The sequence below is a fragment of the Carcharodon carcharias genome, chromosome 4 (genome assembly GCF_017639515.1).
Source record: "Carcharodon carcharias isolate sCarCar2 chromosome 4, sCarCar2.pri, whole genome shotgun sequence".
Classification (NCBI taxonomy): domain Eukaryota; kingdom Metazoa; phylum Chordata; class Chondrichthyes; order Lamniformes; family Lamnidae; genus Carcharodon; species Carcharodon carcharias.
The window spans coordinates 97,439,258-97,466,558 of NC_054470.1; the positions used below are offsets into that span (position 1 = coordinate 97,439,258).

A 27,301-nucleotide genomic window follows, 5' to 3' on the forward strand; every position below is an offset into this window, starting at 1 on the left:
GGTCAGAAGGCAATGATACATGGACTTGATCATTAGAAGATTCATGAAATAACCTGTAATGACTTAAAAAATTTTTGCCCAGGTGCAGAAGCATTGGTTTACTGCTTTGCCTGAGGATAGCATGACTGAGAGCAGTATTTTGATGGGGCTTTCAGTTGAAAGCCCACATCCTAACCCTCCATTTTATGGTGTAAGCTGTTTTTAACCAGAGCAACGCTGATGCTGTTTCATTATTTTCATTTTAGTTTTAACTTGTGGATTTTGTTTGAATATGTACTGTGGAAATATACAACTTGTTCTTTAGCCTATACAGTAATTTTGTGACACCATCTATGAATGCAACAGCTACTAGAGTTGTGGTACGTTGTATGGTTACTTTTGGCTGTACCATCATGTATGTGCACTTAATGTACAAAAGAAATACTGCCAGTATTTAAATCAGGGCAACGATTTATAAGTGAAACAGTACAAAGTTTTTAAATCGCTAATTAACAATCTTGCTGAATTCTTAAAATTCTGGAACTTTGTTCTTATTCATTCATGGAATGTGTGTGGCACTGACAAGTTGAGAATTTGTTGCCCATTCCTAACTGCCCTTGAGAAGATGGGAGTGAGCGGAGGTCAATCAACATTTAATGGTGAAAGATTTGGGTGGACTTGCCAGAATCCCTGATGAAGAATCCCACTTAAAATGTTAAACCTTTTTCAGATACTAATTGACATGCATTCCCTGAATTTATGTAATACGATAGTAATATGCGTATTATGGAACTGTAGGTATTTGAGTATTGCTGAAAAAAGAGACATGCTGTCGAAGCTTTTCATTTTGCACTCATCAGGAAACATTCAAGAATGCCAAAATTCAAAGGGGGCAACAATTTGTAATGCAGGCGAAGGGTGCTGATTGGTTGGCAAGTTGACTCTGTTGAGGCAATAACATAGAGAATGCATCCAGAAAACAATTGACATCCATGCTTCTGTTTAATTCAAAAATGCATGCTGCCTGGACATGTTCTTTCTGCTTGCAGAGGACAGGGCCCTGCCTATGAATATATGTAGTTTCTAGCAAGTGTAAGTTAGCCACGTTGCAAGCCGGACTGATGATTAGCATACTCTGGACAGCACTTGCTGAACAATCCCATCGCAGAATCACATCAAACATTAGATGTTGTGTTGAGTTTTTCCAGAAACTACATATATTCATATGTAGGGACCTGTCCTCTGCAAGCAGAAAGAAAGTCTCCAAGCAGTGCATCATTTTCAGTTAAACAAAAGCATGGTGGACAATAATTCCCTGGTGCATTCTCCATGGCAACACCTCAACCAGAGACTTTCTAACCAATCAGCACCCTTTTCTCATACAGTATAAGTTATTGCTCCCTTTGAATTTTGGCATTCTTGCGTCTGCCCTGATGAGCTGAAGACTAAAAGCTTCAAGAGCATGCTTCTCTCTTTCAACATTATTCAAGTTCTGTACTATCAAGCAACAAACTGTATTTGTTGATCTAATGTGGGGGTTTTATATTTCCAGATTACGTGAACAGGAGAGGAAAGAGGCTGAAGAAGCTGTCCAAAAAGAGATTGAAGAATGGGAGAAGAATCTAAGAGCCCTGGCTGAACCTACCCGCATGGAGACACTTTGGGAGATCCCTGCCATTGGTCATTTTCTGTGTCTGGCTCAGCAGATCCTTAATTTGCCTGAAATTGTCTATTTTGACCTTGAACGTTGCCTTCTAATGCCCCAGTGTAGTGGTTTTCTGGCTAAGATAATGACTTCTTTGTTGAGCCCTCATCATCGCCGAGCAACTTTGCACCGGAAGCCACCATTGCCCTACAAAATGTGGGAAGCTGCACTGAAACGAAGAGTACTTCATTGGTATGTAGTGGTCAGCCAAGCAGAAAATCGTAATCTACATGCTGAGAAATTGGGCCTTAGTCCACAGTTTTTCTGTGTTCTGGGGGAAACTAGCCCTTTGGAAGTAAAAGCTTTCCACCAGTTAACATTTTACAAACGAGTTTGGTTACTGAAAGGCTTGTGTGATTATGTATATGAAACCCAGAAAGAGGTCCAAGATGCAGTTTTAGGGCAGCCCATCCACGAATGCAGGGAAGTGATACTGGGATATGATTCTCATGAGAATGCCTATGTCCATTTCCCACAGTTTTGTGGTGCAGACTTGCGGATTTACAAACAATCTCCTCTTCCACCCCCTGAATTTCCTATCCCGCCTATCAAAATCTGCAGGATGTCACAACAGAAATCAGTGGAGGCAAAAAGTGGACTTTCTCCTGAAAGCCTTGAGAAACCAAAAAGTAACAAAAAGGAACCCAGTATCAAAACAACACATGATTCTAAAAAGTCCAATGAAGGACTTGACTCTAGCGACTTGGAGGATTTTTATTTAAAAGTAGAACCTGGTCCCCAATTCCTTTCTCAAGAAGGTGAAGAAGAAATAAAATTCAACTGTGAATGTAAAATCCATAGAACTTCTACAGTGAAAAAAGAAAATGTTGGTTCCTGTAAAGAAAATTTAGTGAAGCCTGCTAGCCCTGGAGAGGTTGTAGGATATGGGGAACCTCTTAGCCCAGGAGAAATTAGAATAACTGAAAATGGGGAATTTTGTACAGATGACCCTGAACTAAGAAAGGGTGTAAAACCATTGACTGAGAAGGCAATCAAAAGCTGCAAAACGCTCATTAATGGAAGCCATACTGAAAATTTGGATGTAAGCTGTCTGGTTGGTAAAATAAATAATATTTCTGCAAAACATTTCTTGGGGAAAATTGAGGAGCTTGAGATAGTTAAACTCCATGTCAAGAAAAAGAAGAAGAAGAAAAAGAAACTGAAAGATACTATGAATAAGATTTCACAGTTGAAGCCAGATATGGTTTGCCAAAATCTAATGAAGATTCGGAAACCAGGAATCCAGAAGAAATCCCTATTGATAAAAAAGAAAACAAAACACAAAAAGCACAAGTCTGGTTAGTGGCTTCTCTGGTTTTTTATTCTGTAGGTAAAGGAAAAGATAAGTGAAACTAGTAAAAGTACATTTTTTTCTGCTCAAAATCTTTAATATTTGGCATGGTGTACCTGGGATTGTTATAATCATGTCTGTTTCATTAGTCTATGCCACACTAAGAGAAAGTAACCATTTGACCTCTTGAATTTATTCAGTGAGCTACTATAAGTGACAGCTGGCAATGCATAATTTTGTTCATTCCAATTTATCAGCAGGCTGCATATTCAACTAGTGTTTGATGTGTTTTTGGATATACTGTTGGGATGTTTTTCTGCATTAAATTGTGTGATATGTAAATACTGTAATTGTATAATCAGTTTAAAAGTAGTTGACTTGACTAGAAGCATGAAGAGGTTTAGCAGAAGTCATTGCTATTTGTTTATATTTTCTGGTGAACTCTTTTACACAGGTAGGGAGAAGTGAGTATTTGTGTATTCCTAAGTAAGAGGGTTTGGCTGGAGACGGTTATAAAGCAGTGCAAAATATTGACTTAGGAGTTCTTCGGTTACGGGATTGCTTGTAAATTTCCGTTTGCGAGAATAAAAAATTCATCTTAATAGAATTTGGAGTTGACATCAAATACCAAATGTGTTGGATGATACAAGCTATAAAAGTCCAAGGCTCAGCCACTTGGATGAGATGTCAGAGGTTTGCTGACACCTGTGCAATCTTAACTCAGCACAAGTATCACCATAAGATGATAGAAAGGGACACATTTGAAAAGAAAAACAAATTGGCACTAAACAACTGTAACAAATTCTAGCTGTATTCATGAATGCAGAAATAGGCAATTCAGTCCATGCTGCCTCCTGAGCATTGCAGCTGGTGGTATCTCTTTAACCTCGGTTCCTTGCCTTCACTCCATGCCTTTAATATTCTTGCTTCCCCAGCAAGTATTGTGTCTCCTTTTTAAAGATTATCAATTTATTTTGCACCTATGACCCTCTGTTGTACTGCATTTCACATCATGGCAATCTATTGAAGCCTTTTGTGGATTGACTTTTGTGGATTTACTTTTCGCTAAATGCCAATGTACTAGAACTCTTTTGAATCAGAGGGTTTTAAGTTCAAGTCCTGCAATGGAGTTAGGAGCATATTTGGGCTGATGTTTAAGTGCATGCTGAGGAACTGCTGCATTGTGGGATGTGCCATCTTTTGGATGGGATGAAATGTCAATCCCAGGTCTTGCCTCCAGATTGGTATAAGATCCTACAATATTACTGAAAGATGAGCAGGCCCACATTCCTCTTTCAACAACCACCACTACCACCAAAAATATGTTATTTGGTCGTGCTTGTTGATTTATGGGACCACGTGTGCTCTTTGGCTGCCTTATTTGTCTTTATAACAGTGAATGCACTTCAAAAGTAACCCATTGACTATAAAGCTCTTTCAGGTGCACTGAGGATCTAAAGAGGCATTTATAAATGCCTGTTCTTTCTCAATTGGTTAGTTTGAATTTTTCCTTGTTCTTGGTTCCTTGCTGGAGACGGGCCATTTCTTAACTCCTCCTCTAGTTTCATTGAAAGCAACTAAATTAGATCACCCATTAACCCCTCAAATCCGAAAATGTGGTTCGAATTTAGTAGTCTGTCATTGTAACCAAACTCTTTCATCCCAGTTATGAACCTAATGAATTGTTATATTTGCGGGCCTGCTTCACTTCATTGCCTACTCTTGGTTTTTTTTGGCTTCCATATTTTGGGTTACTCCTAGTGGAGACCCAACTTCCTATGACGACAAGTATCTTTACTAGCCATGTTGTCTAGTTAGTCTTTTGATATTGTGTCTCAATTTGTTACAATAAATTTACATCTGCCATTATTTTGCCACTTGCTTAATTTGGCTGCACACTCCTTCACAATTCACAGAATCACAGAATTGTTACAACATAGAAGGCCATTCAGCCCATCGTGTCTGTGTCAACTGTCCATAGCAGCAATTTACCTAGTCCCACTCCCTGTCTTCTCCCCAAAACTCTGCACATTCTTCCTTTTCAGCTAACAATCCAATTCCCTCTTGAATGTGTTAGCTGAACCTGATTCTGCCATACTGTCAGGCAATGCTTTCCAGATACTAACTACTCACTGCATGAGTGGTTTTCCTCATGTCAATATTGCTTCTTTGTTATAACATTAAATCTGTGCCCTTTTGTTCTTAACTCTTCACCAGTGGATGCATCCCTACCTACTGTGTCCAGACCCCTCAAAATTTTGAATACTATCAAATATCCTCCCAGCCTTCCCCTAGGGAAACAACTTGCAATCTCTCTATGTAACTGACGTTCCTCATCCGCCAGGACTGTGTTCATGAATCTTTTCTGCATTCTGTCTGATCCCTTCACATCTTTCCTAAAGAGGCAATACTCCAGTTGAGGCTGCACCAGTATTCCCTACAAGTTTATCATAACCTCCTTGCTTTTATACTCTCTGCCCCTATTAATAAAGCCTAGGATGATGTATGCTTTATTAATTATGCTTTTAACCTGTCCTGCCACTTTCAGTTACTTATGCACATTACCCTGGCCCCCCTCCTGCATCCCCTTTAGCATTGTACTCATTTTACATTGTCTCTCTGCATTCTACCTACCAAATTGAGTCACTTCACACTTCCCTGCATTAAATTTTATCTGCATCTGTCTGCCCATTACACCAATCTGTCTGTCTATTTGAAGATCTGCACTGCCCTGTTCAGTTTGCAATGTTTCCAAGCTTCATATCATTTGCAAATTTTGAAATTGTGCCCTGTACGCCAAGATCTAAGTCATTAGGAAGAGCAGTGGTCTTGACATCGACCCCTGGGGGGTGCTCCCTTCCAAACCTTCCTCTAATCTTGAAAAAAAACATCCATTAACTGCTACTGTTTCCTGCCACTCAGCCATTTTTGTATCCATGTTGCTATTGGCCCTTTTATTCTATGAGCTATAACATTGCTAACATGCCTGTTGTATGGCACTTTTATCAAATGCCATCTGAAAATTCCATTTACACCACATTAGCAACATTACCCTCATCAACCTTCTCTCTTACCTCATCAAGTAACTACAGCAAGGTAAGTATGAATTGCCCTTATCCATGCTGGCTTTCCTTAATCAACACACATTTGCCCAAGAGACTATTATTTTGTCCTGAATTATCGTTTCTGGAACCTTCCCTACCACTGAGATTAAACCAACTGACCTGTTGGTGCTGGGCTTCTCTTTACACCCTTATTTTGAACAAGGATGTAATATTTGCTATTCTCCAGTCCTCTGGCACTACCCCCGAGTCCATGGAAGACTGGGCAATTATGACCAGTGCTTCCGCACTTTCCACACACTCATTTCCCTCAGTTTCCTTGGCTGAATCTCATCCAGTTGTGGTGCCTTATCAACTTTAAGCACAGGCAGCCTATCCAGTACCGCCACCTTATAGATTTTAAATCTTTCAAGTGTCTGAATTATCTCCTCTTTCACCATGACCTGCACATCATCTTGTTCCTTGGTAAAGACAAATACAAGGTATTCATTTAATACCTAGTCATGCCCCTTGACTCTGTGTGAATCCTCTTTTTGGTCCCTAGTTGGCCCCAGTCCTCTTTTACCACCCTTTTTACTGCTTATATGCTTATAGAAGACTTTTGAATTTCCTTTTATGTTAGCTGTTGGTCTCTTCTCGTACTCCTTTCCTTCTCGGTTTTTCATTTCTCCTCTGAACCTTCTATATTCAGTTCTGTTGTATTGTCCACCTGATATCTAAGCTAAGCCATACTTTTTCTTCTTAATCACTATCGCTCTTGTCATCCAGGGAGCTCTGGATTTGTTTGCTCTGCCTTTCCATTCCATGGGAATATATTTTGACTGTACCTGGACTATCTATTTTCTAAAGGCAGTCCATTGTTCAAATACTGTTTTGCCTGCCAACCTTTGTCCCAGGTCAACTGGAATCAGATCCATTCTCACCCCATTGAAGTTGGCTTTCCCCACAGTTAATTATTCTTACTCTGGATTGTTCCTTGACCTTTTCCATAAGTAACCTAAATCTAATGGTACAATGATCACTGTCCTTTAAGTGTTCCCTTGCTGACACTTGATCCACTTGGCCCACCTTATTCCCAAGAACCAGGTGTAGCAGTGCCTCCTTTCTCGTTGAACTGCAGAAAATTTTCCTGAATACACTCTAGAAGCCCTTGCCCTCTTCCGATATAATCAGTTTCAATCCCTCTTTTGTGATAACTCAAGTTGGGGAGCCAGTTAGTCTGCATTTCCTCTGCTTTCGTTGATTACAAGGGGTCCGTACAAAGAGGTGAAAGGTTCCACAGGCTGAGCGAGGAATTCGTGTAACTCCTGGTGGTAGCTCCCAGAATAAAAGGCCAAGCCTGTGGTCATGTGACTTGTAGCAGCCATCTTTTTTGTGGAAAGTCCTTTTTTAAAAATTGGTAATAGAATTAAGTTTTGGATTTCTTTTCATGCCCTAAGGACCCAACACAGTCTTCATACTAATTAAAGTCTCCCATTATAACTACTCTAATTCTTGCATCTCTGTAATTTCCTTGCAAATTTGTTCCCCTGTATACACCATAATTCCTAGTTTAATATCATCTGCAAACTTTGATGGACTTCCTCTATTTCCAAATCCAGGCCATTTTCTTTTATTTCTGTGTGTAAATAAATAAGTAAAATGTGTGATAAAATATGGGGCACTAGTGCTGATTCCTGGGGAAAATTGCCTCTGAATCCAAGAATATATACAATTATCACGACTTGGTCTCCAACCTTTTAAACAATTTCATATACATACCGTACGGTTGTATTTTAATTTTCTGTATCTCAGTATCAGTTGAGGAGGCTCATTAAATATATGCGTTGAATCAGATATGACATCTATTGATAGCTCTTTATTCATCATCACAGTAGCTCAAATGGCTTTGTGTCACTTATTGAGAATGATCTTGTGTGACAAAAATGTATTTTTTAATTTTTATTGAGCTTTTAATTTGGATTAGTTATTACTAGAAACAGCATGGAAGGCACCTAAATCCAGCGTTGCTTCCTCAACAGGAGGACCACGAGCTTTAACCAGACAGGTTGCTTGCTGAAGATTTCATATTGTGCACCCCAAACTAGCACTATGTAGTACAAAAGGGCATATTTGGGGTGGGGGAGGGCAGTGGTTTGACAGCAGACTGTCAGAATTCGCTAGCATTACCCCTCTGAAACTGACTGCAAATTCAGGTTTCTGGACATGTGCAGATAGTGACAGGTTGCAACTTCACGATTTCTGCACTGAGTGCTTCGACACAGATTCTTGCTGTGATCCTTACCACCCTTTGTTGGCAGTCGTTGAAATCAGCAAGAATTTTAACTTTCTCACTTCCATATTTCTGAAACCCAATAATCAAGTGTAACTGGGGTGTTAATGGCAGTGTGATTAAGAAAATTGGAACACAACTTGTACTGAAAAGATAATTTCGTTGTGCTGTTAAAAGATTAAATAGTAGATTTCTAATTTCAAAAATTTCCAAGATTTTTTCAGAATACCAATATTTTAGATTTCACCTTGGACAGTGCTAGAGCTGAAATTCTCATCAGTGAAAGTTAGAACTCTCAGTGAGACTTACTTTGAGGTCAGCCATGAGCGCCCTCCTTTTGCTGCTAACTGCAAACCCATGCCAGTGGTTACCTCGAGTGCTAATTATTTAATTGATTAGGTCTATCAAATTCAGTCATAAACAAGATTGGCTAATGTTTCATTGTTGATGGAGAGCACTTGATCTGAGGTAATTTCAAGAAGCCAGCAATCTATTATTTGCCTTGTGTAAGTTAATAAGTTCTGCATGATTTTGCAACTAATGACTAGGGAGTTCTGTTTTCCTTTAGTTTTGTGCAAAACCACCATGGGAGATAGATCAGATTGAAGCTGCGGCAACTTGATTTCTATTTCATATCCTTAAAGAAAGTGGCATCTTTATTCGCCTAGAGGAGGGTTGAGAATTGTATGTTTCACAGTGACACTGTTTAATGTTCAGTTACCTGTATATGAAATAATCAAATCACTTAATGGTTTGAAGCTGAAGTCTGGCTGTTAAGAGTGTATATTCCATCTGCTTTTCAGAGTGGAAAATCAGCTGGTAACACATGATGCATAGCAGTAACCAGTTTACAGAGTAAGTTTTCTCTTATTATCCCAGGATTGTGTGAATATTCATCTAGATATTGGGCAGGGAATGCACTGGATTGTAGGGGATGAGCCATGGCTGGTGATGCTGAACACAAGAAAATACAAGAACACAAACAGAAGCAGGAGTATATTGTGTGGTCCATCGAGCCTGCTCCACCATTCAATGCGATCATGGCTGACCTTGGGCTTCAATTCCGTTTTCCTGCCTGCTTCCCATATCCCTTAATTACCTGAGACCAAAACTCTGCATCCCAGCCTTTGGTGTGTTCAACAGTAGAATACTCACGACCCTCTGGGGTAGAGTGCAAAGATTCTCAACTATTTGAGTGAAGTAATTTCTTCTCACCTCATTCCTAAATGAATTGGCCCCTTATCCCGAGACTCTGCCCCTGTCTTTCAGCGTCTACCCTATCAAGTCCCTTCAGAATTTTGTACTTTTCAATGAGATTGCACCTTTTTCTTCTAAACTCCAGAGAGTATAAGCTTAATTTACTCAGCCTCTCATCATAGGACAACTCCCTCATCCCAGGAACTAATCTAGTGAACCTTTGCTCTATCGCCTCCAGTGCAAGTATATCCTTTTTTAAATATGGAGATCAAAACTGCACGTCGTATTCCGGATGTGATCTCACCAAAACCCTGTACAATTGTAGCAAGACCTCTTTATTCTAGTACACCAATCCCCTTGCAATAAAGACCAACATGGTATTTGCTTGCCTATTGGTTGCTACACATGCATGCTAACTTTGTTTTCCTTGTACAAGCACACCTGAACCTAACCTAAAAATGCAATGCCTAATTTTCACAAAACTAAACTGAAAGCCTAATCATCTTGCACTTTTCCAAGCGCTCACTCTGTCCTCATGTCTTGTATCATAAAAATTCTCAGATTTGTAGTTAATGATTTGACCCTGGTTTCCACCAAGCACATATATTTGGTACCAACATGGCTGCACTTTTTTTTTGGATCTATGAAATAAATACTTGCAATAATATAGCACTTGAGTGTGGAGAAGACATAGACACTGAGCAGAGAGTAATGGGATTTGGTGGGGCGGGGGTGTGTGTGACTGAAGGCAAGGGCAAAGGGATAGCTGAAACAAAAACAAAATGCTGGAAAAGCTCAGGTCTGACAGCATCTGTGGAGAGAGAAACAGAGTTGATGTTTCAGGTCCATATGATCCTCCTTCAGAGCTCTGGAGTTTATGGAGCTGCAAGTGTTGAGGTCAAGGAGGGCAACATTGGGAAAGAAAACCCTCAAACCTCAGTCCTCAGGCAGAGGACAACTGCAGCATTCTAGTGAAGCTCAAAGTAAGCTTGAGGAACAACACTTAACAGCCTTCTGGACTCAATATTGAGGGCAATAATTTTAGACAGTAATCTCTGCTCCATTTTGTTTCCTTTTCTTTGCTTCAGTCAGGAGCGCACCTGCTCTTGGCACATCTTTTGTTTCATTGTTTCTTTCCTTGTGCCAGCATCATTCTCTTTGGTCCTGGAAGATGTATGCCTTTTGTCAGTCAATCTCTCCTGACTTCCCCCCTATCACAGACCTTTCCTTTTGTCCTTGTCCCAGCCACCCCTTGCTTAAAACCAGTTATATCTCTAACATTTCACAAACCTGAAATATTAACTTTATTTCTCTCCACAGATGCTACCATAACTGCTGAGTATTTTGGCATTTCTGTTTTCCCTTCAAATTTCCAGCATCTACAGTATTCTGCTTTTCAGTTAGGGGTATCTTGATCCTGGGTTCTGCTATATTAGCTGCCTGTACAAGACAAGTTGGCTATTGTACGGCAAGAGTGCCTTGCAGATCCCAGCTGAATTGGAGGAATTAATGTCCTCGAGACCCCTATTTGGAAACCCTTTCCTCCATGTGCTGAAGCTGTTGATGCTTGAACTGATTGTGGGGTGGAGTTGGGGCTTGATGGCAACTGATTGGCACCTGATGTACTGGTGTGCTGTATGTTGCCAATTCTTTCTACCTGGGGTTTGATCACATGCTGTTCTGACCACAGTATCTGATTGTGTCAGACCACTTGATAGAGGTTAATGTATTCACTGCATGTAGGTTGGGTCTCGTGCAGTTGAGAATCTTCATTTATGGTTTCACATCAGCTGTTGAGAGAACTTCCAAGAATCAAGTGGCCAACAGGTGAAGAGGGGAAAAGAGGAAACCGTTCTTTCTATCTCTTCCCACCCCAAACCCCGAGTGTCCATCTCTGTCCCCTGCGTGATTTCAACCACCACAACCCACATATACCTGGAATGACAGTTCCTGGCTGTAGTGGAGTGCCAGCCTCTTTACTCAACATGCATAGCAGCAGAGAATTCCCTCTATTCCTGAGACAGCTATGCAACCATTCAATGGTTGAGGTGTTTCTCGGCTACTGTGCATGCTGGGTAAAGAGATCTACATTACACAAAATCTGTTGGTTTCAGCTATTGCGTTTCACTCTTAGCTGTGTTCAATGAGAGGAAACATCCTCTCAGTATCTACCCCATCAAGCCCCTTCAGAATTTTATGTTTCAATAAGATAACCTATTTCTCCTAAACTCCAGTTAGTGTAGGCACAAACCCAATGTCTTAAGTTGTAAATTGTCTTGGTGCATTGAAGGCTGCCCATAATTTGTAATTTGAGTGTCTCTGAATTCAAAAGACAATTTGATCTATTTATAATGCTTTCTGGACTGTCAGCAAGTCTCTGCCTGTACGGTTACACTGTAATTACAAATTTGCTGTCATGGATTGATGCAATAGGCCTCTAAAATGTGGAGGGTTTGAAGTTTGCAATACAAGAATTCCCACAATGCACTAGTGTTTTAATTGGAAGCCATCAAGAACAATTGGAGCTTTGACTATCTTTTGAACTTGAAAGGCAAGCTTGTTACATTACTACCATTGCTAAGTATCAAGTATCAGGTGTTAAATAGAGAAACATTTCAGTTGTGTTTTTGTTTTGTTCCAGCAGATGGAGTCGTCTTTGTACCTATGGTATCCGTTAAAAAGGGTGGTTTTCTTCTTCCTTCAGGGGCAACATGATTGGATATGGAAGAGCAAATTGTTCTTGTCAAAAACCGAGAGCCCAGACTTTTTTAAAATCATTAACAACTTATAAATAAATCCTGGAATCTTCATTGAACTAGTTTTGAAATTTGTCTTTCAGGTCATGCATGGCCCCCAAGCTCCATAGAACACTAATGCAGTCCATGAATAGGGAAGCCTGGACACTTTTGCAGTTATACATTTATTCACTGAGATAGCAAAGGGAGCTGTTAAAATGTGGCTTTTGGTTTTAAGTACCTCTACTTCGAATGTTGGTGAGTCTCAAGGAGCACTCCTGTTGTGGCTTGTGTGCAGCTGCACAGCAATCTGGAATGTACTGCGTAAGCCTTGTTCCATGCTAGCAGATGTGTGTGACCACGCAAAAAGTTTAAAGGTGCTGTGCGCAACAGTTAAATTTTGAAGGGAGCATTGGTCTTGCATAACTTAGAGGTTCAAGTACACCTGAAAGAGCCAGTTGCTGGTACAGTTACAGCTTAGTAGAGCCAACAGTGCTGAGTGGCAAATGCAGACTATCCTAAGTATGTCAGGCAATGAACCTTTATCCTGAGAACCTTTTCATAGGAATATGTGCTATATGTCCTCCACAATTTTGAAGGAGATCTATCTTGAGCTGAGGATGTCAAAAACTTGAACAAGATCTGAAACATGGTTTATCTTGGCGATAGTAATTCAGACTCCACATTGAAAATTGTCAGGCAGTCTATTTTCACATAGCCATGCACAAAAGCTATAGAAAACATTGTGTCTGCCATTTAAAGATATACGAATAATTTTTTGCACCAAACATACTGCAGCCTTTGAGCTATATTCAACCCATGTGAATCTACTTCTTACAGTCCAGTCCATATTTTGTTAGAACATGAATTTACCTGTTTGAATTTAGTGTACTTGACAGTTTGAAAGAGCCTGTTCTGTACATTGTTTATTCATTGCTGGAGTGTATTCTATCCCCACATTGTGTTCATGTGCAACATGTGTATAATCACCAAAATTATTTTATCTGTGAATATAAGTTAATTGACTTCAGTGCTTTTATATTGTAATTTTCCCATGTTAGATCAGGCTATTGCCAGGATGCTAGAAGGCTAAATGTGATTTTTTATTGTCTAGCAATTCCTATGTGATCCTTGGAGCTGTAGTACTCAACTCAGTTGTCAACTCAGCAAAAATTTGGACATCCCTCATCTGAGATGTACCAAAGAGAAAGCATGTTTACCTTCATCATGACTGATTACTATGTCCGTCTAGAAGTGGCCCAAGTGATTTTGCTGATATTGCAAATCTCTACAAAAATGCATCTTTCTAATACAGGGATTTGGTCTACTAAACTCTAGAGTAAGAAAACTCTTGTTGAAGAACTTTATTGGCCAAAAGGACAATCACTAATTTAGAATACGAACTGATAATTTTATTGGACAACAAATATTGATACTCAACATTTCACTAGTTGAGGCATGGCAGGATACAAAAGTCCAATGCAAGTCAGTCTTTCTTTCCCGTGGATCCTGGGGTTTTTGGGTTTTTTCATGTTTCCTTGAACTTGGTCTCTTGACTCATGACGTCCTTCAAGACTTTAAGTGAACTAATACAAATCCCTTTGCAGCCTTAAGATTTCAACTCTAGTTTCCCAGTTTATCTTTACTGCTAAAGCTTTCAGTCTGCTACACACTTCACAGATGCTTACTGAAACTCTTCTCCCCCCCACCCCTTTAACTGACTGAACAATCTGAGATGAAAAGAACTCTGCTGACCAAGATCAGGAAGAGAGAGTTGGAATTTTTGGGGTATGAAATAAGAAATCATGATTTAGAAAGCCTGATGCTGATGGGGAGGATCAATGGTAAAAGAAATCGCGGTCAACAAAGAACGAACTTTCTAAAGAGCCTTGCAAACTGGATGAATGTACTGCCAATGAAGATGATCTATCCCTCCAGAGCAAGATTAACATGGAGGTCCATGGTGACCAATAGCCTCTTAGGGCATGGTACCTGAAGAGAGAGAAATTCACTTTATTAAGGCAGTTACCTTTAGCCCCAATACCAGATTCTAATACTGATCTTTATTCTACTCTATTCTTACAGAAGTCCTCAACCTCTGTGACAATTATTTTAGACACTGCTAACTTCCTAGCGAGCGCTCTACTCTAGTCCTAACCCTTTCCCCTGACAAATGTCCCCCAGCAATTGACCTGTGACGAATGTTATCCCTTGGCAAGTGCAAAAATCTTAATGATGCAACCTTTTTTTTTACTCTTTGCAGGTATATTTGTGATGTTTTCCCCAAGTATGTGCACCTGCGTCAACACAACTAACTATTTCTAACCAAATATTTGCAGCACTTGACCAATGGAAGAGTGCTCCGAGTTTCCCCACAGCAAACTAGCCAATCAGCTTTGCAGCCCCGGCCTCCCTTCTAACTGCTGTCTATCTAATTTGTCTCTTTTGAAAGGAGGTCATGGAACACTTGGTGCACTGACCATCTTCCTGACCATAATTTCAGTTTTTCTTAAAGCTACATAACCATATTTGGCACTTTTGAGACTTCAACTTTGAGATTTCTTAACAATGTATCCCAAAATTCTCGAATTATCCAAATGATACCTACATATTAAGACTTTTCATCACTAAGTACAATTTGGGGATAACTTAAACCTTATTAATTACACAAATGTGCCAACAAGGTGACGTCTAACGCCATGCTCTTCATGAAGGGGTGTTTTGGGGAATTACGTGATTATTTTATCACTGGGTTGAATCGTGGATGTTCATACTCATTCCCTTAGTTTCACACTAGTTTGCACAGTTCTGATTCAGAATTCTCTCTCAATATTTCTACTTGTACTGTAGCTCATGTATAACACTGCAGTTGCCTCTCTGCTGCTAGCTGCCTATGGGCACTGTAGTTTTTAGTAAAAACATGCCAGTATATTGTTCTATAAATTGTTCTTGGCTAATAAAAGATTAAAGTGATGTGATCTTGGATATCTCAGTTATAAGGTTTGTAACTAACCATCTATGATGCTGTTGAATTTTAAAACAAGTTGTGGATGGAGCAAATATTGAAGCATCTTTCAATTTTTCATATTTTTAGGGATGTTAACTAATTGTTTAAACTAAGCAGATGGTATAATGCCATTTCTTTGATTAATAAAATGTGTTTTAAAAACTACAATACTGTATATTCTCTATTAACAGTAATTTAAAGAGAATTTCTGGCAGAGATGTGTAAAAGGTAGATCTGATTAAATTTTTAGACTGTTGGTAAGCTCAAGGGAACACCTGACCCTCTTAGGTGGTCCATTTTTTTTTGTTGCATGCTATTACTGGAAGCTACCAATGCTGTAATTAGGCTGCTCAAGACTGAATAACTTTAATGGTACTAATCCAAAATAAAATATTTTAGCCTACAAGATTCAGTGGTGTATATGCCATTTGCCCTGCCCCCAGCCAAACTGATTACTGTCTCCCTATCCTGCTTCCTCAGTGCATTTAATTCTTTCTATATTTTCCACATATCATTGAAGTGTACCAGATTTTCCTGGAAAGGGGCATGTACTGTTAGTTACACTTCTATTCTTCCCCCTTCAGCTCAAAAATTGTGCCTTTTAAACTGCTGAAAGTGCACATTCATAATGGTGTGTCAAGGGCAGTGGGGCACCTAAGACCTTAGTGGAAGTTCATTACAATCCTGTAGTGATCTCCTTATCAAATAAAATTTATGGCTTAAAAGAAATGTGAACAATGGAGAAGGACTTTGGGTCATATTAGGTACAAAAGCAGAAATAAAAAGATTTGATTTTTTTTCTCAAAGGAAGAAAATAGAATGAAAACTTTAAAAATCTCTTAAGTTCTACTGGTAGGATTGTGACTCCGTAGTTTGTTGTTCCCTTCCCAGGCCAGGCAGGTTCATTAGCATTCTAGGAAGATGCCTCTCTGTTAAATAGGTACTTGCACTGTTAAGTAGCAGCCCAGATTTTCTGTGGTGAATTTAGTTGGCAGTTGATGGACAAGTGCAGAAAAGTCATGAAACTTGAGTGGATTTTGAGAATGAACTTGTGTTTTTGCGAGGCAAATTGTCCAACAATTTATAATTTGCAATTCACCCAGTATCCCTAGCCACTAGTTGCTAGACAATTTGCACAATAACGACAAGTGCCATTAAACTTGCTGATATTTTGGCAGGACAGTCTGGGTTATTAATTCATCAGACATAACCTATATGTTGCACATGATGTCCTATTCCTGTTTCTTTTTCTCAGTTACCTTCTCTGCCTCAAACTTTGGTAACCAGTAGCCTGACATGAAGAACAATATCTGAGCTTCATTATAGGAAGAGGTCATATTAGATGCATTATCAAATCTTTATTTTACTTAAATCCAGTATTCTTTCATTTACCCCATCTGGGGCTCTGTATTTTTAGGATTTGTTGGAGTCTATGGTATCAGACCATATGGTGAATCTCTAGAAAATATCTTGTAAGGCTGGCCTTTTTTAAAGAAAAATGAATATAAACTCTGGATTTTATAGCAGTATAGACATCCATTCTTAGAGCAGGGCTATCAAGCTTACATGTTCTAAGTCAATATTTCAGCAACTTGCATATATAGATTAATTGCTAGATCATATCACATATTGGTGTTCTGATTTATCCACTAGTGAACAGTCCTTTCCAAACCTCTACACTCATAAAATTCACAACCGACAAGCCAACAAATGAATTGAAGCAGAGTTCAGATTATATCCTGCCCTGGAATCCTTTCCCAAAGGTCACAGGTTGAGCACTGCTGCTCTAGATGGCCATGTAAGGGAATGAATGAAGCAGGCAGAAACAAATCAGTACCAACATACAGGGTCAAAAATTGGAACTTTGCACTCTTGTGTACCTCAGTTGCATTAATCAAAGACTGCACCTTTTGAGACTAATACAGTACATTTTCTACATCAAATTAATATTTGCCTGCTTGTCTGCAACAACACTTTCCAAAGACTTTAAATACTGTGTAAATTACAAACTGCTTGCAACTGTTTTAAATGCTTGTTGCCTACTAGTTGTGCAACCAGGCAAATAGTATGCATTCATGCAGTATATCAGTGAAGCAGATTTTATTCTATGTAGTTTTTTCCTTGCTCTTGACACACTTGCAGGAATTTCTGTCCTAAGTTTTGAAAGGTGGGATCAGATACCCATTTCTTATTACACAACGATAAAAATTACAAAAGCAACATAGTCGCTTGGTAGTACAAAAGTTGAATATTGCTGAAAAGAGAGACATATTGTCAAAGCTTTTCGTTGTCCATGCATCAGGACAAATGCAAGAATGCCAAATTTCAAATGATCACAGCAGTTCATACTACAGGAGAAGGGGGTACTGATTGGTTGACAAGTTGACTCTGATTTGCTGAGGCATTGTCATGGAGAAAGCAACAGGGAATTATAGGCTACCCAAGTTCCTGGGTTTTTTTTTAAAAGGCACAAGCCTTGAACATATCTTTTTGTTTGCACAAACCAGGTCCTTGCATTTGAATGTATGTCACTTCTAGCAAGGGTAAATGAGCCATGTTACGAGCTCAGCTCATTATCTGTTGCAATCGGGGTTATTCAGCAAGTGCTGTCCAGTCACAGAATCATATCAGACAGATAATTTGTTTTGGGTTTTGCAAACGCAGACAGATTGAGTGCAGCCTGCACTCTGCCAATTAGGAACAACTGAAGAAGTGTGCTCTTTGATTCGAATTGACATCAAGACCAGCAGCAACAGCTCTGTTTTTGTCCATGATGGGCAGATTATATGTTTACAACAAGAATAGATCCATCGGCACACTTGAGAAGACTTGTCTACTCTAAAGCGATATTGAACGCAGGATTTTCATGACGTGCAATGGCAAATTCCACACACGACTACATTCTCAGAATAATGCTCCTTTAAACACTGCTAAGTGCAAGAATTGCCCAAAACCTCAATTTACTTTTACTGAGTAGAAGTCCTCCAGGTTTTGCATAAATCCGAATAACATGAAAATCCTAGCGGCCATATGCTTATAGACACAGACGCACAGATCAGAGTGGACACTTGTAAGTTTTTAGCCATGAACCAGACTGAATGAATGTGACTGTGAGAGACATATGTTAAGGAAGTGTAGTACACATTAAATTATAGAAATTTCAGCACAGGCTATACAGACCACTTCTCTGCTCTTTTCACATAACCTTCAATATTTTTGTGTTCATCTAATTTCCTCTTGAATAACTAGATTGATAAAGATGCAACAACCATTTTTTTGAGGCACTCTTTACTATTATAGTGCTTTGGCAAATTCATCTCTCAAGTTCGTATCCCCTTGTTGATAATTGCGGACCAGTGGAAATAATGAAATATAACCAGTGAAAGGTTAACGACAGACATATGCCATTTGTGCATTCATCAGCCTACAATTTCACCCCGTCCCCACTTTTATCTTAATACACTGAAAAAGCATGAGATAGTGAGTGCAGAATTTAAAAAGTGATAAGTGCATTTGGAGCGGATACCTCTGCCACACTGTATTAACTCAATGTCATTACACTTATGAAGTTCTTGCTTGAAGCTTTTCCCTGCCTGGTTGATGCTCTGTACTCAGTCTCTCTCTCATTCACTCACTTTTCCAGAACTGCTGCACCTAATTAAGGATCACTGGGAGTCGGAGCCTATCCTGATAGGCATTGGGCGCCAGGCAGGGTACACCCAGGATGGGACATCAGTCCATCACAGGGCGCACTCACCTCACTCATTCATATTTTCTCTCTCTCTCTCTCCTCTCTCTCTCTCTCTCTCTCTCTCTCTCTCTCTCTCTCTCTCTCTCTCTCTCTTCCCCCCCCCCAATTGGGGGACAATTTACTGTAGCCAATCCACCCGATCAGCACGTCTTTGGATGGCGGGAGGAAACTAATGCACCCAGACACCCAAGGTCAGGATTCAACCCAGATCCCTGGAGCTGTGAGGCGCTCTGCAACTACAAATCTTAAAAAAATATATATAGTTTTATTAAGAGCTTCCATCTCACTTTGGAGGCTTCAAGCCAATCCTCTGAAACTCTGCTCACTTTTGACAACTGTGATGAATTTCACCACAGCAACTGAGATAACTCGTAACATTTTACAATAATGTTTTGGGTTATTTTATTTAGAATGTTATTGATTGTTTTTAAAAAGTCAGTTTTCCCTATCTCCCAATGTTAATGGATCCTTTAAAAATTCAAGGATCTGGATCAGTACCCTTGCCAAAATCTAATCTGTTCTTCCTTGGGCTATATCCTATCAGTGTACTAAGTTTTGTTGGAATCCGTTCTTTTGGCTTTTTTAGATATATTTGCTAACAGACCAAAAAATGGGTGAAAACATTACTTCCGTCCACCTTCAATGATGGAGGTAAAAACTTAGGCTGACATATTAGATGTAGCACAGCGGTGAAGCTAGTTTGGTGATGTATGGTGGGACCACAGGCCATCCACGTTCTGCCATAATCCATCCCAACTGTTGTGCTAATTTAAAAATTAGCGCTGTTTGTGCTTTCTGAATAGATAAATGCATGACCGCTGAGCCATGCAAATCAGATGGGCTCAGTTTTAATCTTTTGTTTATGATGGCTTAGCTGTTCCTGCTGAGGTGGGTGTAGGGTGCTGCAGTTGGTCTGCTTCTGATCTAAAGCTTGGAAAAATCAGTTAAGGTTTCTGTTATTAGGTCACCACTACTTGATAGCATGTTTATGTGGTGCACCTTATTACTCTAGACATTCATGTTCCCCACAGCCAAATAGCTAGTCAACCCTGTGTCTATATTCAAATACAAGAATAGTTCATGAGGAAACTGGTCTCCGAAGAGCTGGTGAAACCAATTGAAAGAAAAGGGAATTGGCATTAGAATATCACTGAAGTAGGATAATTGCTGGCAGTGAATTGCAACCCAATAAATTATTCTGTTCATCAATTTTTTAATCTTTTAACGGCAACATCTGGAAATAAATTATCAGAAACTTTTCATATTTGTGTTGTGAGGCAATATATGTGTCTTGACTGTTAGTTTTATTTTCAGCATTAGTTTGCCAGATAATCCATATATGCTGCAGCCTTGTTTTCTGCCATCTTAATTCCTTATGCAGTACAGGTCCCTGGTATATTGCTTGTAAAATAGTTGCCTTAGTTGGTGAAGTTAACTCTTCATTAAGTTTGCAAGAACAATTTTTAATTTGAAATGTAAACTTCAGGATAATTGATGCTTAATGTTCTGAGGAGCTCTAGTTACTTAAATGTGCTCATCTCATGCATGTTCTCAGCAAAGAAACCAGATTCTGAAAAGGCAGAGGAGAAGAAGAAGAAGTTGGTACCACCACCGTTGCCTACAATGCCACAGTTTCAGGTGGGTTGACTAACAAATTAACACTTTAGGAAGCAACTTGGGTAAGCTTCAAAACGTGAAGTTAATATCAGAAACCCGAGTTATAGTGATTAACATGGGTAATTCTGTGGATTTTAAGTGATTGGTTTAATTTAATGCAGATTTGTTAAAAAGAACAAATTTGTGCTCTTATGCAGATTGTTAATTCACCATAATGTTGGGCAGTATTATCCACTATTTGACATTATACACATTGCTTTCATATTGTTGTTTGATTTATTTTAAGCATTGTTTACCATCCCTACCTATTTGTTTTTCCAGTATATTACATATGCCATCACCTCTAGAAGCTATGGTACCAGAGTGCCTGGCTGTATACAGACTGTCTGGCTCGGAGCAAGCATCTTGATCTTGATTTCACGTGTTTGATATACTATGTCTTTATGCTTCTAGTCTCTTGGGGACTTGAGTCTAGAGTTCTACAAGTTGATGAATTGTCACATTGAACCTTTAGCTTCCATCAGTCTCCAAATGTTTCTTTGGGAAATGGTCAAATCTGTTGCTTCAATGTGAAAATTAATTAAATTAGTTCCTGGTAGTCATGTCTCCTTATTTAGACACTAAAGCAAGGATGTCTTTTACCTATTTGAAATTTGTCCTGAACTCTTCAGATAGCTCTGCTTTATTATTTGTAACTGCACAACATGAAAAGGATGCTGGTCAAAGTAGAAGAATGGTGTTTGAGGGGAAGTACTCTGTGTGAGTGGTTTGACAAGTTTGTCTTTTAACACGAAAATAGGCTTGAACTATCTCCTATTTGAATTTCATTTATTTCTGGTTTCTGATCAGTGGAACGTTATTGTTGTTTACAATAACATTTACCAACCAGGGTTACTGTAAAAGCAATACTACAAGCCAAAGCACTCTACACAGCCCCACAATCAACCACCACCCCCACCCCCGACGGAGCCCAAATTGCAACAACAATGTTTGTGGAAGGGATGAAATGTTCGCAAAGTAGTCTGAAAATACATGTCCCAGCTCATTTCCTATTTTTCTGGCAGTTAAGTTACTGCATAATGCTGGTGCAGACACGATAGGCCAAGTGGCCTCTCTCTGTGCCATAAACTTTCCATGATTAATACAAGAATTAAAAATTGACTTAGAAGGCTGACTCCATTGACTATTCGCAAAGAGATGAATAAATTCACAAATAAGTGAACAAATAGATAATTTTATGTTCATACATTATGGTTTGATAGAAATACAAAATAAGTTCATGGGCTGGGACAAGTATATAGTCTATTTGTCAAAATTGGTTATTAATCACAAACTGATTATTTGGCTAAATATTTACTTAACCTATCAATTGTTTCCTATCAACCATGTTGCTTCAGTGCTGTCAACTCTCTAACTTTTTTTATGGTTCAAAATGAATCCTCCCAAGTGTGCTTGGTTGTTACAGACCTACTGTTAATGTAAAATGTGGGAATACGTCTTTGGATCTCCTGATCAGGTAATTCCACGTAAACACCGGCGCAACCTCTGTATTAATGGTCCAAACCGTGTCAATTAATGTTTAGATTATTTTCTGAAGTCCTGTTTCCACCCCACTCCCTTGCCGAGTGAAAGGCTAGCTCTTCACTTTTCCTAAGTTGTCCCTGAAGTCTCTGCATACAACAGCTTGAATGCTGTAAAGGAAGGAAGAGTCAAAAGCAAGGGAAAATTGGACGGCATAAGATAAATAGAGGAGATGATTGAGAGACATTGAGTAGACAGCAAAGTGGTAAACAGGAAGGAAAGAAAGAAGCAGATGAAGCAAAGGACTGGTTCTTTGCAGAATAACCACTCCTAGTAAGCTAGAGGGATGCAAAGGTGCAGCATTTTATTGAGTTAATTCCCCCCAAAATGTTGAACACTAAATCAAATAGTTTTGTTTAAATTATCAACTGGCTGAACAATCCATTAGCAAAGGCATGTGGATGTCCTTATATTGATGAACTCAGCACAAGAGGCTTCATGCCCTTCAATCTATGTGGTATGCAACTATTTATACAATAAGTATCTTGACTCTTTATTTCTGGTTATATCTTAATTTTAGTATGAGCATAACTGACTTGGGTGATATTTTCATCCTTTCAAAGTGGACAGGAAAACACGGTGGACAGCCCAAGTGTTGTGTATCCATGTAAAGATGCGAACTTTAGTTCATGGGCTTTGTGGGTGTGCTTATAGAAAATGCTTTTCTTGTGAACACAAGTTTGTGTTGGGAGAAAGTCTGCATTCAAGCAGCACTATGCTAAAAAGGTGACAGCCCATTCTTATGTATTATATAACTCCCACACTACTGAGTTCGAAGTGCAGTTAAATTTTCCCTCTTAGTATTCTTATAATAATTTCTTACTGAGGTACAGTTCCTTTGGAGTGGGGAGGGTGGTGACTAGCAGCGCCTATATTCCTCAGCAAAGTGGGCATTCGTGAAATGAGCTTGGTGATGAGCCTTGTTAGGCTAAATGAGCACTAACGTCCTCATTACCTATCCATATGTGCAGTACCAGCTATCATTGAACTTAGGATCACTAAAGCACTTTCAATGCCACTTTGATCTTATTAGGAAGATTAGCTAACTCAGCAAATGCTGGGAATCAACCTGGGACTTTCTTTTTATGCACAGTAATTTACTACTTTAATCAGCTTGGCTTTTGAGAGGGCACAACTTCCATTGATTTTTTTTTAATTAATTTCCTTTTCCCAACGTATGTAGTAATACAATATCACTTACGAATCACCTTTAGCTGTTCAACCTCGACACATGTTCACATGCATGCTTTCTTTAAGCTTTTTGTGAACTTACAATTATTTTGCACCGTTGGATATGTTTTCTTCACATTGTGATTTCAATATTTTCAAATGGCACATTTGCTTTGGTTATTTCTATTAAGAAAAAAGGTATGAAATGTAGTAAATGAGTTTGTCTGAAGTTGTAAGATGCCATTAACTGTAAAGTACTTTTTTGTAATTTTATTTTACTAACTTTTGCATAGTTTGTTCTTCGTACACCCTGGTGGTTGTATTAGAGCTCTCTTAAGTTAGTATTTTTTTTTTCATTTCTCTGTATAGCTCATTTGCACTAGTCTTGATGAACTCAGGGAACTCATTGCCAAAATGGAAGGAGAGCTAAAAGAACTGGAAAGTAATAAGAAGAAATCTGTAAGTAGCTGATCTCTTTGCTCTGGATCAAAATTTGAAAATCAAAAATGCGCCAATGAATTGTACTTCCAGATATAAAAACAAAAAAACTGCGGATGCTGGAAATCCAAAACAAAAACAGAATTACCTGGAAAAACTCAGCAGGTCTGGCAGCATCGGCGGAGAAGAAAAGAGTTGACGTTTCGAGTCCTCATGACCCTTCGACAGAACTTGAGTTCGAGTCCAAGAAAGAGTTGAAATATAAGCTGGTTTAAAGTGTGTGTGTGGGGGGCGGAGAGATAGAGAGACAGAGAGGTGGGGGGGGGTGTTGTAGGGACAAACAAGCAGTGATAGAAGCAGATTATCAAAAGATGTCAACGACAATAGTACAATAGAACACATAGGTGTTAAAGTTGGTGATATTATCCAAACGAATGTGCTAATTAAGAATGGATGGTAGGGCACTCAAGGTATAGCTCTAGTGGGGTTTTTTTTTTTATTCTTTTTATTTTTTTATAATGGAAATAGGTGGGAAAAGGAAAATCTTTATAATTTATTGGAAAAAAAAGGGAAGGGGGAAACAGAAAGGGGGTGGGGATAGGGGAGGGAGCTCACGACCTAAAGTTGTTGAATTCAATATTCAGCCCGGATGGCTGTAAAGTGCCTAGTCGGAAGATGAGGTGTTGTTCCTCCAGTTTGCGTTGGGCTTCACTGGAACAATGCAGCAAGCCAAGGACAGACATGTGGGCAAGAGAGCAGGGTGGAGTGTTAAAATGGCAAGCGACAGGGAGGTTTGGGTCATTCTTGCAGACAGACCGCAGGTGTTCTGCAAAGCGGTCGCCCAGTTTAAGTTTGGTCTCTCCAATGTAGAGGAGACCACATTGGGAGCAACGAATGCAGTAGACTAAGTTGGGGGAAATGCAAGTGAAATGCTGCTTCACTTGAAAGGAGTGTTTGGGTCCTTGGACGGTGAGGAGAGAGGAAGTGAAGGGGCAGGTGTTGCATCTTTTGCGTGGGCATGGGGTGGTGCCATAGGAGGGGGTTGAGGAGTAGGGGGTGATGGAGGAGTGGACCAGGGTGTCCAGGAGGGAGCGATCCCTACGGAATGCCGATAAGGGGGGTGAAGGGAAGGTGTGTTTGGTGGTGGCATCATGCTGGAGTTGGCGGAAATGGCGGAGGATGATCCTTTGAATGCGGAGGCTGGTGGGGTGATAAGTGAGGACAAGGGGAACCCTATCATGTTTCTGGGAGGGAGGAGAAGGCGTGAGGGCGGATGCGTGGGAGATGGGCCGGACATGGTTAAGGGCCCTGTCAAAGACCGTGGGTGGAAAACCTCGGTTAAGGAAGAAGGAGGACATGTCAGAGGAACTGTTTTTGAATGTAGCATCATCGGAACAGATGCGACGGAGGCGAAGGAACTGAGAGAATGGGATGGAGTCCTTACAGGAAGCGGGGTGTGAGGAGCTGTAGTCGAGATAGCTGTGGGAGTCGGTGGGTTTGTAATGGATATTGGTGGACAGTCTATCACCAGAGATTGAGACAGAGAGGTCAAGGAAGGGCAGGGAAGTGTCAGAGATGGACCACGTGAAAATGATGGAGGGGTGGAGATTGGAAGCAAAATTAATAAATTTTTCCAAGTCCTGACGAGAGCATGAAGCGGCACCGAAGTAATCATCGATGTACCGGAGAAAGAGTTGTGGAAGGGGGCCGGAGTAGGACTGCAACAAGGAATGTTCCACATAAAGAGACAGGCATAGCTGGGGCCCATGCGGGTACCCATAGCCACACCTTTTATTTGGAGGAAGTGAGAGGAGTTGAAGGAGAAATTGTTCAGCGTGAGAACAAGTTCAGCCAGACGGAAGAGAGTAATGGTGGATGGGGATTGTTCGGGCCTCTGTTCGAGGAAGAAGCTAAGGGCCCTCAGACCATCCTGGTGGGGGATGGAGGTGTAGAGGGATTGGACGTCCATGGTGAAGAGGAAGCGGTTGGGGCCAGGGAACTGGAAATTGTTGATGTGACGTAAGGTGTCAGAGGAATCACGGATGTAGGTGGGAAGGGACTGGACAAGAGGAGAGAGAAGGGAGTCAAGATAACGAGAAATGAGTTCTGTGGGGCAGGAGCAAGCTGAGACGATCGGTCTACCGGGGCAGTTCTGTTTGTGGATTTTGGGTAGGAGATAGAAGCGGGCCGTCTGAGGTTGGGCGACTATCAGGTTGGAAGCTGTGGGAGGGAGATCCCCAGAGGAGATGAGGTCAGTGACAGTCCTGGAAACAATGGCTTGTTGTTCAGTGGTGGGGTCATGGTCCAGGGAGAGGTAGGAGGAAGTGTCTGCGAGTTGACGCTCAGCCTCCACGAGGTAGAGGTCAGTGTGCCAGACAACAACAGCACCACCCTTGTCAGCGGGTTTGATGACAATGTCAGGGTTGGCCCTGAGAGAATGGAGTGCAGTAAGTTCAGAGAGAGACAGATTAGAATGGGTGAGAGGAGCAGAGAAATTGAGACGACTAATGTCGCGCCGACAGTTCTCAATGAAAAGATCGAGAGAAGGTAAGAATCCAGAGGGAGGGGTCCTGGTGGAGGGAGAATATTGGAGATGGGTAAAAGGATCCGTTGAACTGGGAGAGGACTCCTGCCCAAAGAAGTGAGCCCGGAGACGAAGACGGCGGAAGAAGAGTTCAGTATCATGCCGAGCCCGAAATTCATTGAGGTGAGGGTGTAAGGGTATGAAACTAAGTCCTTTGCTGAGCACTGAACGTTCAGCATCGGAGAGGGGAAGGTCAGGGGGTATAGTGAATACACGGCTGGGGTTGGGATTGGAAGAAAGAGTGGGGACGGAGGGACAGGCAGGGGTGGAGGGTCCTAGATGGGTGTTGGTGTCGATGAGTTGTTGGAGCTTGCGTTCCTTAGCACTTGAGAGAAAGAGAAAAAGTTTCTTGTTGAGGCGTCGGATGAGCCGAAGGATAAAATGAAACTGGGGGCACGCGCAGCTTTGAGAAAGGGTACGGCGGTGCTGCTGGAGGGAGAGGTCGAGTGTGTTCATATGGCGGCGCATGGCACTGAGTGTGGATTTCAGAATGTGACGGGAACAGCAGTCCGAGAAACGTCTTATGTCCCGGAGATACCTGTAATCCTGGGTGGGTTCGAAACATGAGGGGTGGAATTTCAGTTGAAATCCACGTGGGGTAAGTCGGAGACGGAGACAGTCACTGAGAAAGGAGATATGGCTGTGAAAGCGGGTTTTAGTAAACACCTTGTCAAACGCTAGGAGGGAAATGGAAAGCAAGGAAGGTGAGCAAGACAACAGAGAGATATGGAAATCTTGTTGCAGAGAGGAACAGAACTTCTTCAAGGAGGTAGGCATTTCTTGAAGAGCAGTGGCAGTCAATTAAACACAGAGATAAAAACAAAAAAACTGCGGATGCTGGAAATCCAAAACAAAAACAGAATTACCTGGAAAAACTCAGCAGGTCTGGCAGCATCGGCGGAGAAGAAAAGA

The 27,301-nt window shown here is 40.5% G+C and overlaps 1 protein-coding gene across 2 annotated transcripts in view; it reads left to right on the forward strand.

The window, feature by feature from the left end:
• Positions 1-27,301, forward strand: part of LOC121277203 (uncharacterized protein KIAA2026-like) — a 79,470-nt gene that overhangs the window by 38,036 nt on the left and 14,133 nt on the right. For both annotated transcript variants that reach the window (XM_041186358.1, XM_041186359.1), the window contains exons 3-5: positions 1,532-2,982; positions 20,555-20,637; positions 23,737-23,826. In XM_041186358.1, coding sequence (XP_041042292.1) covers positions 1,532-2,982; positions 20,555-20,637; positions 23,737-23,826 — 1,624 coding nt within the window. The remainder of the gene's footprint in view (positions 1-1,531; positions 2,983-20,554; positions 20,638-23,736; positions 23,827-27,301) is intronic.